Source organism: Podarcis filfolensis (assembly GCF_964270895.1).
Source record: "Podarcis filfolensis genome assembly, chromosome: 11".
Lineage (NCBI taxonomy): Eukaryota > Metazoa > Chordata > Lepidosauria > Squamata > Lacertidae > Podarcis > Podarcis filfolensis.
In genome coordinates, this window is record NC_139613.1 from 58827031 (window position 1) to 58840577 (window position 13547).

The 13547-nt window shown below is 43.4% G+C and overlaps 1 protein-coding gene across 3 annotated transcripts in view; it reads right to left on the reverse strand.

The window, feature by feature from the left end:
• The window catches only part of VPS13A (vacuolar protein sorting 13 homolog A), a 153405-nt gene that overhangs the window by 99477 nt on the left and 40381 nt on the right, over window positions 1-13547 (reverse strand). For all 3 annotated transcript variants that reach the window (XM_083576421.1, XM_083576420.1, XM_083576422.1), the window contains exons 14-19: window positions 13451-13513; window positions 10800-10929; window positions 8842-8936; window positions 6921-7063; window positions 565-766; window positions 361-475 (exon numbers count right to left, since the gene is read on the reverse strand). In XM_083576421.1, coding sequence (XP_083432547.1) covers window positions 361-475; window positions 565-766; window positions 6921-7063; window positions 8842-8936; window positions 10800-10929; window positions 13451-13513 — 748 coding nt within the window. The remainder of the gene's footprint in view (window positions 1-360; window positions 476-564; window positions 767-6920; window positions 7064-8841; window positions 8937-10799; window positions 10930-13450; window positions 13514-13547) is intronic.

Here is a 13547-nt window from a genome sequence, read left to right on the forward strand (position 1 = left end):
CTTGATGTCATATATGACACTAGGAATAAGGCAGATGTATGTGGCTTAGCCAAAACAGTCTCCTCCGCTAAAGGGGAGACCTGGAGGGTTTAACAAGGCTGATGGGCTGGAAGTGTCTCCTCACCATTCTACACAGTGCAACAGTATTACATGAGTTTCAGATGCAGATATTTGAAAAATAAGGCCAATTCACATACCCTTAAAAATTCCATGAAGAACTTAGCCATGTTAAGATAATCTCCACATAGTGAGAACTACCCGTGTACACTACGCAGTACAAAGTTGGCACTAGTGCTCATTGTGCTATGAATACACAGAATTTAGTCTTTCAAAAACTTATTCCAAGTGCTTGATGTTTACCTGTTGCTGTCTTTTCACGGAATTCTTCTAGCTTTGTTAAAGTTGCTGATGTTAGTTGCTCTAAATGAACATCACTTGGAGGTCGAAAGAAATCTACTATGCTGTTCACAGTCATCTGAAAAAGTATAAAAGGTCAGGAAAATGTATTGCTAATGTAATATATAATTTAATTTTTGAAAACTTCTAGAACTCATTTCTACTTACTGCATCATATATTATTTCCAAAGGCTGTGACTCTATTCTTAGTTTTTGATTGGCAGTCTCATCTAAGGGATTGGTCTCAAACATAATGGTGAAGAGTGATGCATTGTGCTCTGAATGGACTGTGTGAGATGACAGTAAGCAAGGTACTGTTTTTTCCCGAGCCATGCCTTCAACTTCAAATGCACTTACACTGGATTCAAATCTGTGTAAAACACATTATGAAAATTACATGAGCATATATACATACAGTTGTACCAACAAAAGGTTGGGGTTTTGCTATGGGGCTTTTTTTCAATAAAAGGTAAAGGTAAATGACCCCTGACAGTTAAGTCCTGTCGCAGATGACTCTTGGTTATATTGCCCTTAAAAAAAAAAAAAGCTTTACGATATTACCATCCCATGATTTGATGAGTAATATATAAAAGTGTGACTGGAAACCATGATAACAGATATTAGAGACACAAAAAGAGGAATATAGCTCCATGATATACTGCTGAAACAAGGTATGTGTTCAGCAGGGGGACTAAAGCATATGTGGGAAACAAGACTTGGAAATGAAAATACAGGATGAATCTTGGGAGTAAGCTGTTGGGGGGCACATTTGCCTATAAAACTGTATCAAGCAGCATCAAGGAAACAATGCTGAAGATAATGCAGACATGGTACTTAACCTCACATGAAAAGGACGATTGGTCTTACCTGAAGCAGAGATTTAGTAGGTTGCAGATTATCCAAGTGGGTTGGGTTACTACAGAGGCAGGAGAGCAAAGAACTCTGGGAGACAGGCACAATCCCCTCAGTTTTTTCAGATTCGCCCAGCAGCATCAGCTATTGTACATATCTGGAAAGGAATCTGTACATATCTGCCTACCTCACTACTGGCTCAGCTCAAATAAAATAATGGAAAGAGTTAACACTAACAATGCAACAGAAAAGGAAAGAAGCAAGGAACTGCAGACCACTATAGGGATGGGCCCCTTTCGAATCATCAGCAACCTACTAAACCAGTCATCCTATTTACAGTGGTTGCTGATGAGCCGAATGTGTCGGGACATACCACAGCTTTCCCCAACTGAAGTTATAGGATCTAAACCACTTGATGAAGGACCGTGCGGCCGAAGCAGCTTCAGCCAAAGCGAGCAGGTCCACTCTGTAATGCCTGGTGAATGTACTTGGTGAAGACCAAGTAGCTGCTTTATAAATGGAAGTAATAGTAATGGAATATTAGCGGCAAAAGTAGCCAAAGCTGCTGTTGACCTAATAGAATGAGCCAATATATGTGTTGGCTGTGGTAACTTAAGTGACTCGTATGCTAGAGAAATACAAGCCCAAATCCACCTCGCACGGGTGAAGCTTGTAACTTTCTTCCCCATACTTGATAGATGTAAGGATACAAATAGGTAATCAGTGGATCTAATGTCCTTTGTTATCTGAATGTACACCTTCAGTACACGACGAACATCCAAGAAATGCCATGCTTTCTCCTTCGGATGCTTAGAATCTGGGCAAAAGATTGGTAGCACCAATTCCTGCTGGACATGGAAATGTGAAAGTACCTTTGGCAGAAATGAAGGGTCTGTTCGGAGGACCACCTTATATTTGTGAAAGATGCATAGATGTTTTGCCACTGACAAGGCAGATAACTCTGATATACGACGTGTAGAGGTGATGGCCACCAAGAACAGTACTTTGAAGCACTCTTGAATCACAAGGAAGACCTGCCTGTTGAGCATCCATTCCCTCACAATATGCTCTGCTGTGATACTGAGAATATTCCTTTCTGCCCAACTGAATAGGAGTGATGATTCTCTCTGTAGGCATGCCAATTTTGTTCCACCTTGATGACAGATGTGACTTTGCAGCGGAGTTGTTGGTGCGCAGTAGCACATGATCGATGCTCAGGAACTGAACAAAATGGACCAATGCTAACCAGGCTGCCCTCAGCTCCAATAAATTTTTGGAGTGCACCTGCTCTGCTGTAGTTCATAGCCTCTGCATGAAGTGCCTTTGGCAATGCACACCCCAACCTTGCAAACTGGCATCTGTTGTGATCACAGTTCCTTGGTGAACTTCACCAAGTGAAAAGGAGTTCCCTTCTGAAGATTTGATTCCACTGTCCACCATCTCATGGACAAATTGAGTAGTGGAGGTAACTTGAGCACCTTGTGATGGTTGTGTGTAATTACCCATTGATAGGGAAGCAGAGGACGCGGGTGGTACTGTGGGTTAAACCACAGAGCCTAGGACTTGCCGATCAGAAGGTCGGCGGTTCGAATCCCCGCGATGGGGTGAGCTCCCGTTGCTCGGTCCCTGCTCCTGCCAACCTAGCAGTTCGAAAGCACGTCAAAGTGCAAGTAGATAAATAGGTACCGCTCCGGCGGGAAGGTAAACAGTGTTTCTGTGCACTGCTCTGGTTCGCCAGAAGCGGCTTAGTCATGCTGCCCACATGACCCGGAAGCTGTATGCCGGCTCCCTCGGCCAATAAAGCGAGATGAGTGCCGCAACCCCAGAGTCGGTCACGACTGGACCTAATGGTCAGGGGTCCCTTTACATTTACCCTTTAGGGAAGCAGAAACCATTGAAAGAGATGAGCATGATGTCTTACCCACGGCGCGATCTGCGAAGCTAACATACAAAGACCCAAAATTGCCAACAGACGCTTGATGTCATGTCCTTGGACAATCTCAGAAGAGATTACACCACCTTGATCTTGATTATGCGCTCTGGCACCAGAGCCACCAACCCCCGAACTGTGTCCAGCAAGGCTCCCAGATGGATAATCTGCTGTGATGGAACAAGGCAGCTTTTTTCCTTGTTTATCAAGAATCCATGTGACTGAAGGGCCATCATCACTGTCTGGAGATGATCCTGAGCTCCTTGTAGTGTTCTTGCCCTCACAAGAAGGTCGTCCATGTACAGATACACATGATTCCCTTGAAGGTACAAATGTGCCACTAGCGTGACCATCACTTTGGACAAAAATCTCGGCGAGGAAGCCAAGCTAAAAGGAAGAGCGAGGAATTGAAATGAAGATTGCCTAAAACAAACCTCAGGAACTGCTATTGATAGGAATGCATTGGAACTGGAGGCAGGCATCCTGGAGATCTATGGGCAAAAGATAATCGCCCACAGGGAGCGCTTCTCTGATGAAACTGATTCTATCTTGAACTTCTTATAAACCACTCAGCGATTGAGGAATTTGAAATTCAGCACTGGCCTTCACTTCTTGTGGCCTTTTTGGGGGGGATGGTTCAGTAAGGTTCTTGAATTTGCTGTTCTGCTGAGACTGGACCAATGGCTCCCATGTTCAGTAGGTCAAACTTGAAAGTCCAAACTGCTTCCCAATGCTCTGGATGCTTTGGAAGTGGTGATGGAATTAAGCGGGATGGGGGAGTCACAGTAAGTTCTATGCTGTAACCCTGCAAAATGGTCTCTAGAACCCTCTGGTTCATAACTGACTGTTGCCAAGCAGGGAAATAATTCTTCAGTCGACCCCCCACCTGGCTATCCAGTCATTGGCTTTGGTTTTTTTGTGTTTTGGGGACCAGCAGAGCTGGAGAAACACTGGGAGCCCTGTCTGCCTTTGAATCTAGGTTTGAACTCCTGTGGCCTAAACCTGAAGTCCCTTTGCTGATTTTGGTTGCAGAAGGTGCAGAAGGACTGAGGCTGTTGAGAATATGGGAAGAAACACCTGGCATACCTCCTATTCTCCTTCTGACTCATTACCTTTCTTTCATCTTTAGATTCAATAAGCACATCCTTCAATGCCCCATCCTCAAACTGGTGTGTCCCCTCCCCCACAAAGGAAACAGTGGCCAAATTGTCTTTAGATGCCGCATCCGCCTGCCAATTTTTTAACCATAAGGCATGCCACAATTTGAGGTGACATTGCCCTGGCAGAAAACTGAGTCAGCCATAAAGGCTTGTGCCTTCAATAATTTATTTAAGGTCTGCTGGAGCCTCCAACCCAATCATGCATGCCCTTGTGCAAGAGGAAGCTGTACACACCGCCCACATAAACAATGCTGTGGCGTCATGCACCTTATGCAAGGCAAAATCCAAACGCCTATCCATCATATCCCTCAGTTGAACATCCCCTTCCTCATGCAATAAATTACAACTGGATGGCCTGCAGATGAAGTCTTAAGATATGCCATAAAATCTGGCTCCAGACAATAAAGCTTATCTGCCAAAGTGGTGCTCCTTCTAGGCCAGTGATGGTGAAACTTTTAGAGACCGAGTGCCCAACCTGCAACCCAAAACCCACTTATTTATTGCAAAGTGTCAACACGGCAATTTAACCAGAATACTGAGGTTTTTGTTTAGAAGGGGAGGTTGGCGCATCCATGTGGAGAGAGAGTCGAGCAATATACAAAAATTGGACTCGGTAAACTGCAGAGTGGTAACTTTCTCATCCTGTAAGGAACCACCACCCCATTCATCCTCCTCATCACAAGCAAATAGTTGAGAATGAGAGGATGGTAAAAGACCATCATGAGCCACCACCTCTTCCTCCGGTCCTTGAAAGGCATTAGGGGATGAGTCACCCACAGCCCTTTCAACCTTGGAGCTGTGTTTTTTAAGCAAGGAATTTGCATCATGGGCCTGAAAACCCATGTGAAGGTCTGAGGAAATAGAAGCAATGGGAGCATCCTTACTCTGATCAATCATGCCAGCAGCTGAGTTAAGGCTTGCAGAGTCTTGAGATAGGTGGCAGCCTATGTGACATCCCCTACCCCAGTTGACTAACTGAAAACCACATGAACTCAGGTTCAGAATCAGAGGACATACTATCCGGTCTGAGTTTACCACATGGTGGCAGCAGTACCTCACAATCCACTGTTGATGTTTTTTTTGAGTCTGGGCAGGTACTTTCCCATCAAGAGGAACAAGTGGAGTATTAGATCTTAACAGCAATCCAGAAGCATGATGTTGCCTGATATGCAAACCTTTAATAACCAATCTCTGCCACTTAAGCAATTCTGCAGACAGATCCATGTGCTTTGCCTTCTTCTTTGCCTTTTTTGGTGCCACATTAACAGGGCAATGCACAGCCTCCATGGATTCCATTACAGAGCAAGCTATTTAAGAGTGCAGTTGGCCCAAACACTACTGCACACTCCGAAAAACAGCACATAGGGAGGTCAATAGGCAGGAGCGCTGACAGGAGCTGCGGACTGCTGAGGTAATGACAAATACCATATTGGCCCGAATATAAGTTGCACTGTTTTTTCCAAATTCAGACAGAAAGGTTTATAATATATAAGTGCGGTTTATATTCATGACCTTACGCTGCTGGCAAAGTGACATGGCTCCCCCCACCCCCTCCGAGGGTAGCCCAGGAGCACCGGCCAATGGAGCGCAGCCCACCCGCCACTTTCAAGCCTCCACTGGAAAGAAGGGAGAAGGCCGCCAGCAAAGCAGCGTGGCCCCCCCCACAGAAAGCCGCCTGTGTATTGTCTTTTTTTCTCCCCCCCCCCCTTCAATTTTAAAGATGCAGCTTAATTGCAGGTGCGGCTTATATTCTGGTGAATACGGTACTGTGGACACAGGCAGAAAGTCCTTCAGGTGACTTAAATGTGCATGCAGCGCAGTAGCAGTTGGCAACTCAGGAGGAGAAAAGCGGCTTCTGGTGTAGTGGAAGCAGCTGGTACTGTAATGGTAAACCAATGGCTTTTAAGTGGCCAAATGCTAAGTACGCAGCTGCGCTGCACAGCAGAGCGCACTGGTCTGAAATTGGCCAATCAGGAGACTGCGGCAACCTTTGGTGGTGGGAATTGATCCAAGCCACAAATGGACAAATCGGGGGGGGAGGGGGGATAGTTGGTCCAATCAGGAAAAATAAGAAATAGTAAAATAATAAACCCTTGCCAGTAGCAGAGGAAAAGGGAAGCAAAGGAACAGAAAGCAACCAAAAGTAATAGTGAAGCAGCAAAATGAGTTCTTCTTTTTTTTACCTCAACAGAGAACAGAGATAGAAACAAACAAGAACAGAGATAGAAATCAAAACACATAATCACAAAACAGTTAAGGAGAATAAGAGGGAACCAGAAAGAGAAGTTGAAAGTAAAGAAACTTAGCTGTGAAGAACAGAGAGAGCCTGGAGAAAATGTTCTGCTCCATCAGGCAGGAGAGAAAAAACTGAGGAGACTGTGCCCACCTCCCAGAGTTTGTTGCTCTCCTGGCTTCCGTCACGTAAAGAGGGTAGTAACCCAACCCATTTGGATAATCAGCAACCGCCATAAATTAGTAACATTTTCCAAGTGAAACTAGAAAATTTTAAAATTCTGTTTTCAAATCAGAAGTATCAACTAATTTTGTTTCAAGGAATAAATATGAATGCAACAAATGCCTACCTTATTGCTTCAGCACCAGGTCGTTGAGTTACTGCTGTACGCAGATCAATTAGTGCAAGTTTCAGCAGCTCAGGTTTCTGATTGTTTTCCCTTATTGATACAGTCATGCTTAATAGTTTTACATAAAGTTTGATGGCTTCATACTGTACAAATTGACAAAAATATATCATGACTAGCAAAATATATTAATAAAATACAAACATGAATACAGTTTTATAATGAAATTCAGAGTCCCATGACAGTAGGCTTGAACCAAAATAGGTTCCCTAACTGCTATTCCTAATTGCAGTGGCCTTTTTGGGAGGGGGGTTCAGGGGAGGTGAATGAAAACGTATCTTCATTCTTTTCTTTTTTTTAACAGTTATAAAGGAACTGGGCGGAAGAAATATGGAAGTGGCAGAGTTCTGGTTGCCCCTTTGCTAGAGAAGCAGGGCTTCTAGAGTAAAGGGGCACAGAAGAAGAGCTGCTATTTCCACAAGCATTTGCTTGCTTGCTTGCTTGCTTGCTTCAGGATTTTGCTCACAAAAAATTCTGACAAGCCTAAAATTGGACAATAGTCTGACCCTGCAAAATATATATATATGTGGTCAACATGTAAGATGTTTCATATTGATACCTGACTAATAAAATCAATTATACAAGCTTTTGAACAAACAGAAAGTAAAGGGGAAATGCACCCTTCCTTTCAAACACACACACAAAAGATAAAAGGATAGGCAGGGAAACCAAAATACAGTGGTGCCTCGCAAGACGAAAAGAATCCGTTCCGCGAGTCTCTTCGTCTTGCGGTTTTTTCGTCTTGCGAAGCAAGCCCATTAGCGGCTTAGCGGATTAGCGCTATTAGCGGCTTAGCGGGCTTAGCGGATCAGCTGATAAGCGGCTTAGCGGATCAGCTGTTAAGCGGCTTAGCGGATCAGCTGTTAAGCGGCTTAGCGGATCAGCTGTTAAGCGGCTTAGTGGATCAACTGATAATCGGCTTAGCGGATCAGCTGTTAAGCGGCTTAGCGGCTTGGGAAAAGGGGGGGGGAGGAAAAAAACCCCGCAGGAACTCGCAAGACATTTTCGTCTTGCGAAGCAAGCCCATAGGAAATTCGTTTTGCGAAGCACCTCCAAAACGGAAAACCCTTTCATCTAGCGGGTTTTCCGTCTTGCGAGGCATTCGTCTTGCGGGGCACCACTGTAAACTCATTATGAGGTCCAGTTGCAACTGCATTTTTTCACATGTATTTTAATGTGAAAATGCTGAACTGGATTTTAAAAACTCAGCTCACAATTCAAAAATTCATTGCACAGGAAGAGTTAGATATATGACATGTATGCAATACTGTTAGACTAGCATATAACTGTAACTGCATCTAACATGAAAGACTTTGCGGAATAAAAATATTCAAATTGTATTCAGAGTTTAAGGCGTGCAAAAGCTTTTTTTAAAACATGGCATTCCAAATTTTATATGACATGACACGACTCAAGTGAATTTCTACTAAAGTTAAAGCAGTGTTGCAGTGAAGTACACAGGTCAAAACTTCATCCCCCCTTATTACATGATGAGACAGTGCTACATCAGAAATAAAGAATTCACCAGACATTTTCTCCCTCTTCAGTTGCATTTGGAGAAAAACAGTAATCACCAGGTTAACACATTAAAAATCACTGACATTGGCAAAAAAATGTATAAATGTATACAACACAGAGTGATTGTTCTCTAGTCTATTTACAGCTATATATAGAATGTTTAGAGCACTTTTGTATGCAAATAGTGTGCATATATTGCTACCTCTGGGAGGTAGCCAGCACTGCATCTTTCTTACATACTGACCATGTGAACTTGAAAGCTTGAAAATCATTGTTCTTCTTTTGTAAGATACCATGACTTTAGATAAAGTCAAATGCTATATTATACAAACCGAATAATACCTACCGTTTTGGGCAATGTTGGATCAACAGCTGTTTCACTGTAACCAATTGCTGCATATAATTTATCCTTTTCTTGTGGGGTCATAAGCTGTTCAATGCCTACCATTTAAAACAATTATTATTGTTGTTGTTGTTGTTGTTGTTGTTGTTAGTTTTTATTAAAGATTTTCTTATGTCACAAAACAAACAAATAAACAAGGAAAAGTACATATAGTGTCTCAATTTTTGATTCATAGTGTCTTTTTCAGTTTGTTTGTGTTTGGTATGACACACTATTGTCGTAGACATCATGCAGTTAATGCATTCAGTATAAAAAACACCTCAATTCTCATAATGCATCATGGCATACCTGACACACTACATCAATACATCGGTTTTTTATTATTATAATTTAGTAAAAGTTGTAAACACACCATTTTCATTTATGCTACTTTGCCTTTCCTTAGAGACAATGTCATAAGCCTGAAGACTTGGCATTTGATCTCAGAGTTCATTCAGCCACCAATTCAAAACCTTGCATTATCAAGGGTACAGAATAATGGATGAATCCAAATGTACTTTTCTGTGAATGGAAGAGCCTCCTTCCATCAGAGGAAGAGAACCTTTGGCTGCTCCCCAATGTGCCTGTCAGTCAGACTTGTATTATTTGTAGTGAATCGTCATTACAAGATAAATCACAAAAAAGTTAAAGTATATGAATTTTCAGAAGGAACGGATAATAGAGAGGTTCCTTTGGAGTGCTGATTTATTGCTTTCAAGCAATAGGAGGAATACTATCCCACTTCAAGGTGTCCTACTGCCCAAAAGAAAACTGCAAATAATCAAAATTTAAAATTTTAATGTTTCCTAAACTATTTAGATTTTTAAAATCACCTTTGAAAACAATCAGATTGACCTTCTACAAAATTCTGAAATTAATGGAGGACTTTATTCCATAAAAAATTGTATAAAGGGCAATACAGTGTAACTGCAATTTACGCAAGGGTTACATTCCAGGAGGAAAGGCAAAATTGTGCAAAGTCAGAACAACCCCAGGAACTGTCCCCACTGTCTAGAATCTCATGAGACTGAGGCTGTCTGAGATCCTGTGAGACGCTGCAGGAGCCTCCCAGAGACCTCACACAACTGCCCCAGAGCTCAGTAAGGAAGTGTTTCTATGGTTTTCCTTGCAAGATCTCAAGAGCCTTTAAGGTTAGTAGCCAAGGATCTCCCACCCCTTTCTATTAATTTGTGGTGGTCTGCATAAAGCTGTGATTGCGTAAGTCAGTGTAAATTGTGATTGCCCTGTACAGAATATAGTCACAATGTTTAGCAACAAAAACATTTATCACTGATTCTATCAGACAACGACCTCTATAGCTTCTAATAAAAAGGCAGATGTCGTAAGTGGCTTCCACATTTAAGCTCCAAGTACTTAAATTAGTTGCACTGTTTGATAATACAGTGGTACCTCGGGTTACATACAATAAATTAAATAGGTAGAAATCCAACAATTTCAGCTTTTCCAGTCACCTGCTAAATATGGTTATGATTTATGTTCAATGTTGAGGACTTATAGAAAGGCTGGTACTGATACAGAAGTTGAAGGTCTTGTATTATCTTAGGAAATAGAAATTCCAAGATTTTAAAAAAAACTTCAATTAAGAGTTAAATCTCTTAACATAAAGAACTCATTACGTTCTTAATAGTTGCAGTGCAATTGGATGGTCCCTGGATCTCCAGTCTACAAAAGGAATTCTTTACAGGGTTTGGCATCTAGCTGTTTTTTTTTAAAAAAAATCAGGGTATTCCCCATAGCAATATTGCAAGATGTGAACTCCAGACTCTTTGATGGCATCTATACACCATTTGAAGACTTGTCAGTTTCAGCAGGCCTCCGGCCTGTTGACAGCATATGATTCCCAACCTGTGCAATTTGAGAACATTCACAATATTCCTAAATCAAAATAGACTTATACATACCTTTGGGTTCTTGTGTGGATTCTTTGCCTTTTCCTCCAGTCCAACCCCACATCCAACTAAACCAGCCACCAGAGTCTTCATCATCTTGTTTAGCCCCTGCTTTGAAAATCTTTAATCCAGCCTTAGTTGCCTATTATGCAAAACAACACAATCTTATTTAAAGTTTAACATTCAATATCTTTATTCAATAGAGCCAGTGGTTTTTTCCTGGGGGGAAAAGTAGAACTCATCACAAAATAAATAAATAGAGAGATCACGGGTGCAGTTGTTGTGCCACCCCCCACCCCCAGGCAGTAGCTAAATGTAAGAAATGATTAATAAACTCAATCAGACAACTATCTGGGTTAGAAATGGCCACAACTGTATTGATTAGAGATGTAGATGATTTTTGGCTTGGGCATTGGGTGTATATATCTGTTCCAGTCCTCCCCCCCCCCCCATTAATTTTAAAAAGGTAAGGGAACTCAGTTCCCCCAAGTTCCTGCTTTAAAAAATTTGCTTCCTAGTAAACATGGCTAGGCTTGTACTGTGACTTCAGATTCCTAGTATGCGCCTTTCACTAGGTGTCTGGTCCCTTGCTTCTTCCACCTTCGCTCAAGATGGCAATTTCCCTTGTTGTGAATCCACAAGAGCCAACACACACACACAAGGGCCACTTCAGAGGGTTCCCCCTTTTTTCTTTCTTTACTACCTCCTTGCTTTGCTTTCTCTGCATCCTATCTTCTCCTCAAAACCATCTCATCTGACTTACTTGCCCCCTTTCCATCCAGTGTTTTGCCTCAAGCCTTAACAGAGCTCTCTCCCATTTCAGAGGCAATCCTAACTTTTAAATGAGCTGCTTTAAAGGGGAAGTTATGGAGTCAGCAGCAACTGGCGCCCCCACTCTGCTAGGTGCTGGGGTGGATTGCACCCTGTGCCTTGCAGAGTCAGACCCAGGCTGCCACCAGGTTCAGCACTGGCAACAAGCAGCTCTGGCTCACCCAGCCCTACCCATTGCCACCCCACCCCCACACTTACTGGACATTGGGGTTCTGGATCACGGGCTTTACTGGTCAAAGCAGGAGCCTCAGCAATCGCCCTCTCCTCCCCTGGAAACCAAACCGGGACTGCTCCAAGAAAATATACATGCCAAAAAGGAGCACTACCAAAAAGGACCCCTTACCTGCTTGTGATTGGCTAAGCAGATAGCCAGCCAATCAGGATTTTTAAAAATGATTTTTTTTCCCTTTCTTCACTTCTCACTTCCCTCTGTGGCCCCCTAGCCTTGCACTATGGCCCATTTACACGTTTTTCACCTGTGGCCCCCTTGGAATAACCATATGGCCTTCAGTTGGGAAACACTGCACTAGCTCACAAACACGCAGAATGGAGCAAAGGGGGCTTTAAAGTAATGGCAATTTCCTCCTCCACCCCTTAATTTTAAGCAACAGCTTCTGTCTGGAAGAGGGAAGGGAAGGCTCAAGGCCAGAGGTCGGCAACCTAAGGCCCATGGGCCAGAAGCAGCCCATGAGGGTCGCTTAACTGGCCCATGAGCCGCTCCCGAACTGAGCTGCCCACTCGGCAAGTCCCCGTGTACTGCGCTAAACCAGCACAGCGCAGCGCAGGGACTCTCTTCTGTGACTCCGGAAATCGCATGTCCGCAGCACCGGAAATTGTTTCTGCGCAGGCACGATTTCTGGCGCCACGGACTTTCGCAGACACGATTTCCAGCATCGCAGTGCGCCAGTCCAGCCCACAGGGTATCTCCACAGGAGTGATCCGGCCCATGCCCAGTAAGCCTTGCCGACCCCTGCTCAAGGCAGTATCCTGCTTTCTGAGTTGGGTAGCTCAGCTCACAAACAGGCAGAATGCAGCAAAGGGGGCTTTAAAGGCATGAAAAAGTGCTTTCTTCCTCTTGAGAAAGGAGAGACAGGACAGCTTGCAAAGTGCAATGAACTTCCCTGCACCTCTGCTCAGCTGGTTCAGAGAGGCCCTGCCTCTCCAGCTCAAGCAAGCAAGCAGGAAGAGCAGGGCTGTTTGCAAAGCTGAAGCAGAGGGAGGTCAGCTGTTGGCGGGAGAGCCTCAGCAAAGCCCTACTGCACCTCCTGCTCCTGAGGAGACCCTCTCTGGAGCTGCAGAGGACGGCTGCTTTGAAATCTGGGGAGGGTCTCATGAGCCAGAGCTGCAGCAGAGTTTTGCTGAGGCTGCTCAGGTCTCTCCCCCACTCCCTGGCCTCCTGGGGGTGACAGAACTCTGTTCCAGGGGCATTCTGGCTCAAAAAAGCCCTGAATAGAGCAAGTGTGTAGAAATCAGGCAAGGTGTGTGAAGATCTGTATCAGAATGTGGGAGCTCTGGAGGAGCAAGTGCAACCCTATGTTATTGCTTGGTAATTTAAATTATATTGGAAACATATTAATAAGTAACTATAACTTGAAAATTTAATTGTTGAATCTATAGACATCCCAAAAGGAGATGCCAAGACTGATGTACTGGAACTTATTTGAAATGTATACACAGAAACTGTTCCACGGAAGTTTAATTTGAGCTTGCTGTTGTTGAAGACTTCTATGCATTTCTCCAAGCTAGGAGCAAATAGAAGCTTTTTAACCTCAAAGATGTTAAACAACTAACTCATGGTTTCCATAAAATCAAATTCACTTTAGAGCAGTTACCTCAAATTCTGCCTGTTGTCTTGCCAGAGTGATGTTGAATATGTCCAAGGTCTTCTCTAGTTCCTATAAAAGGGGGTTGAAAGTAACATAAAATGTC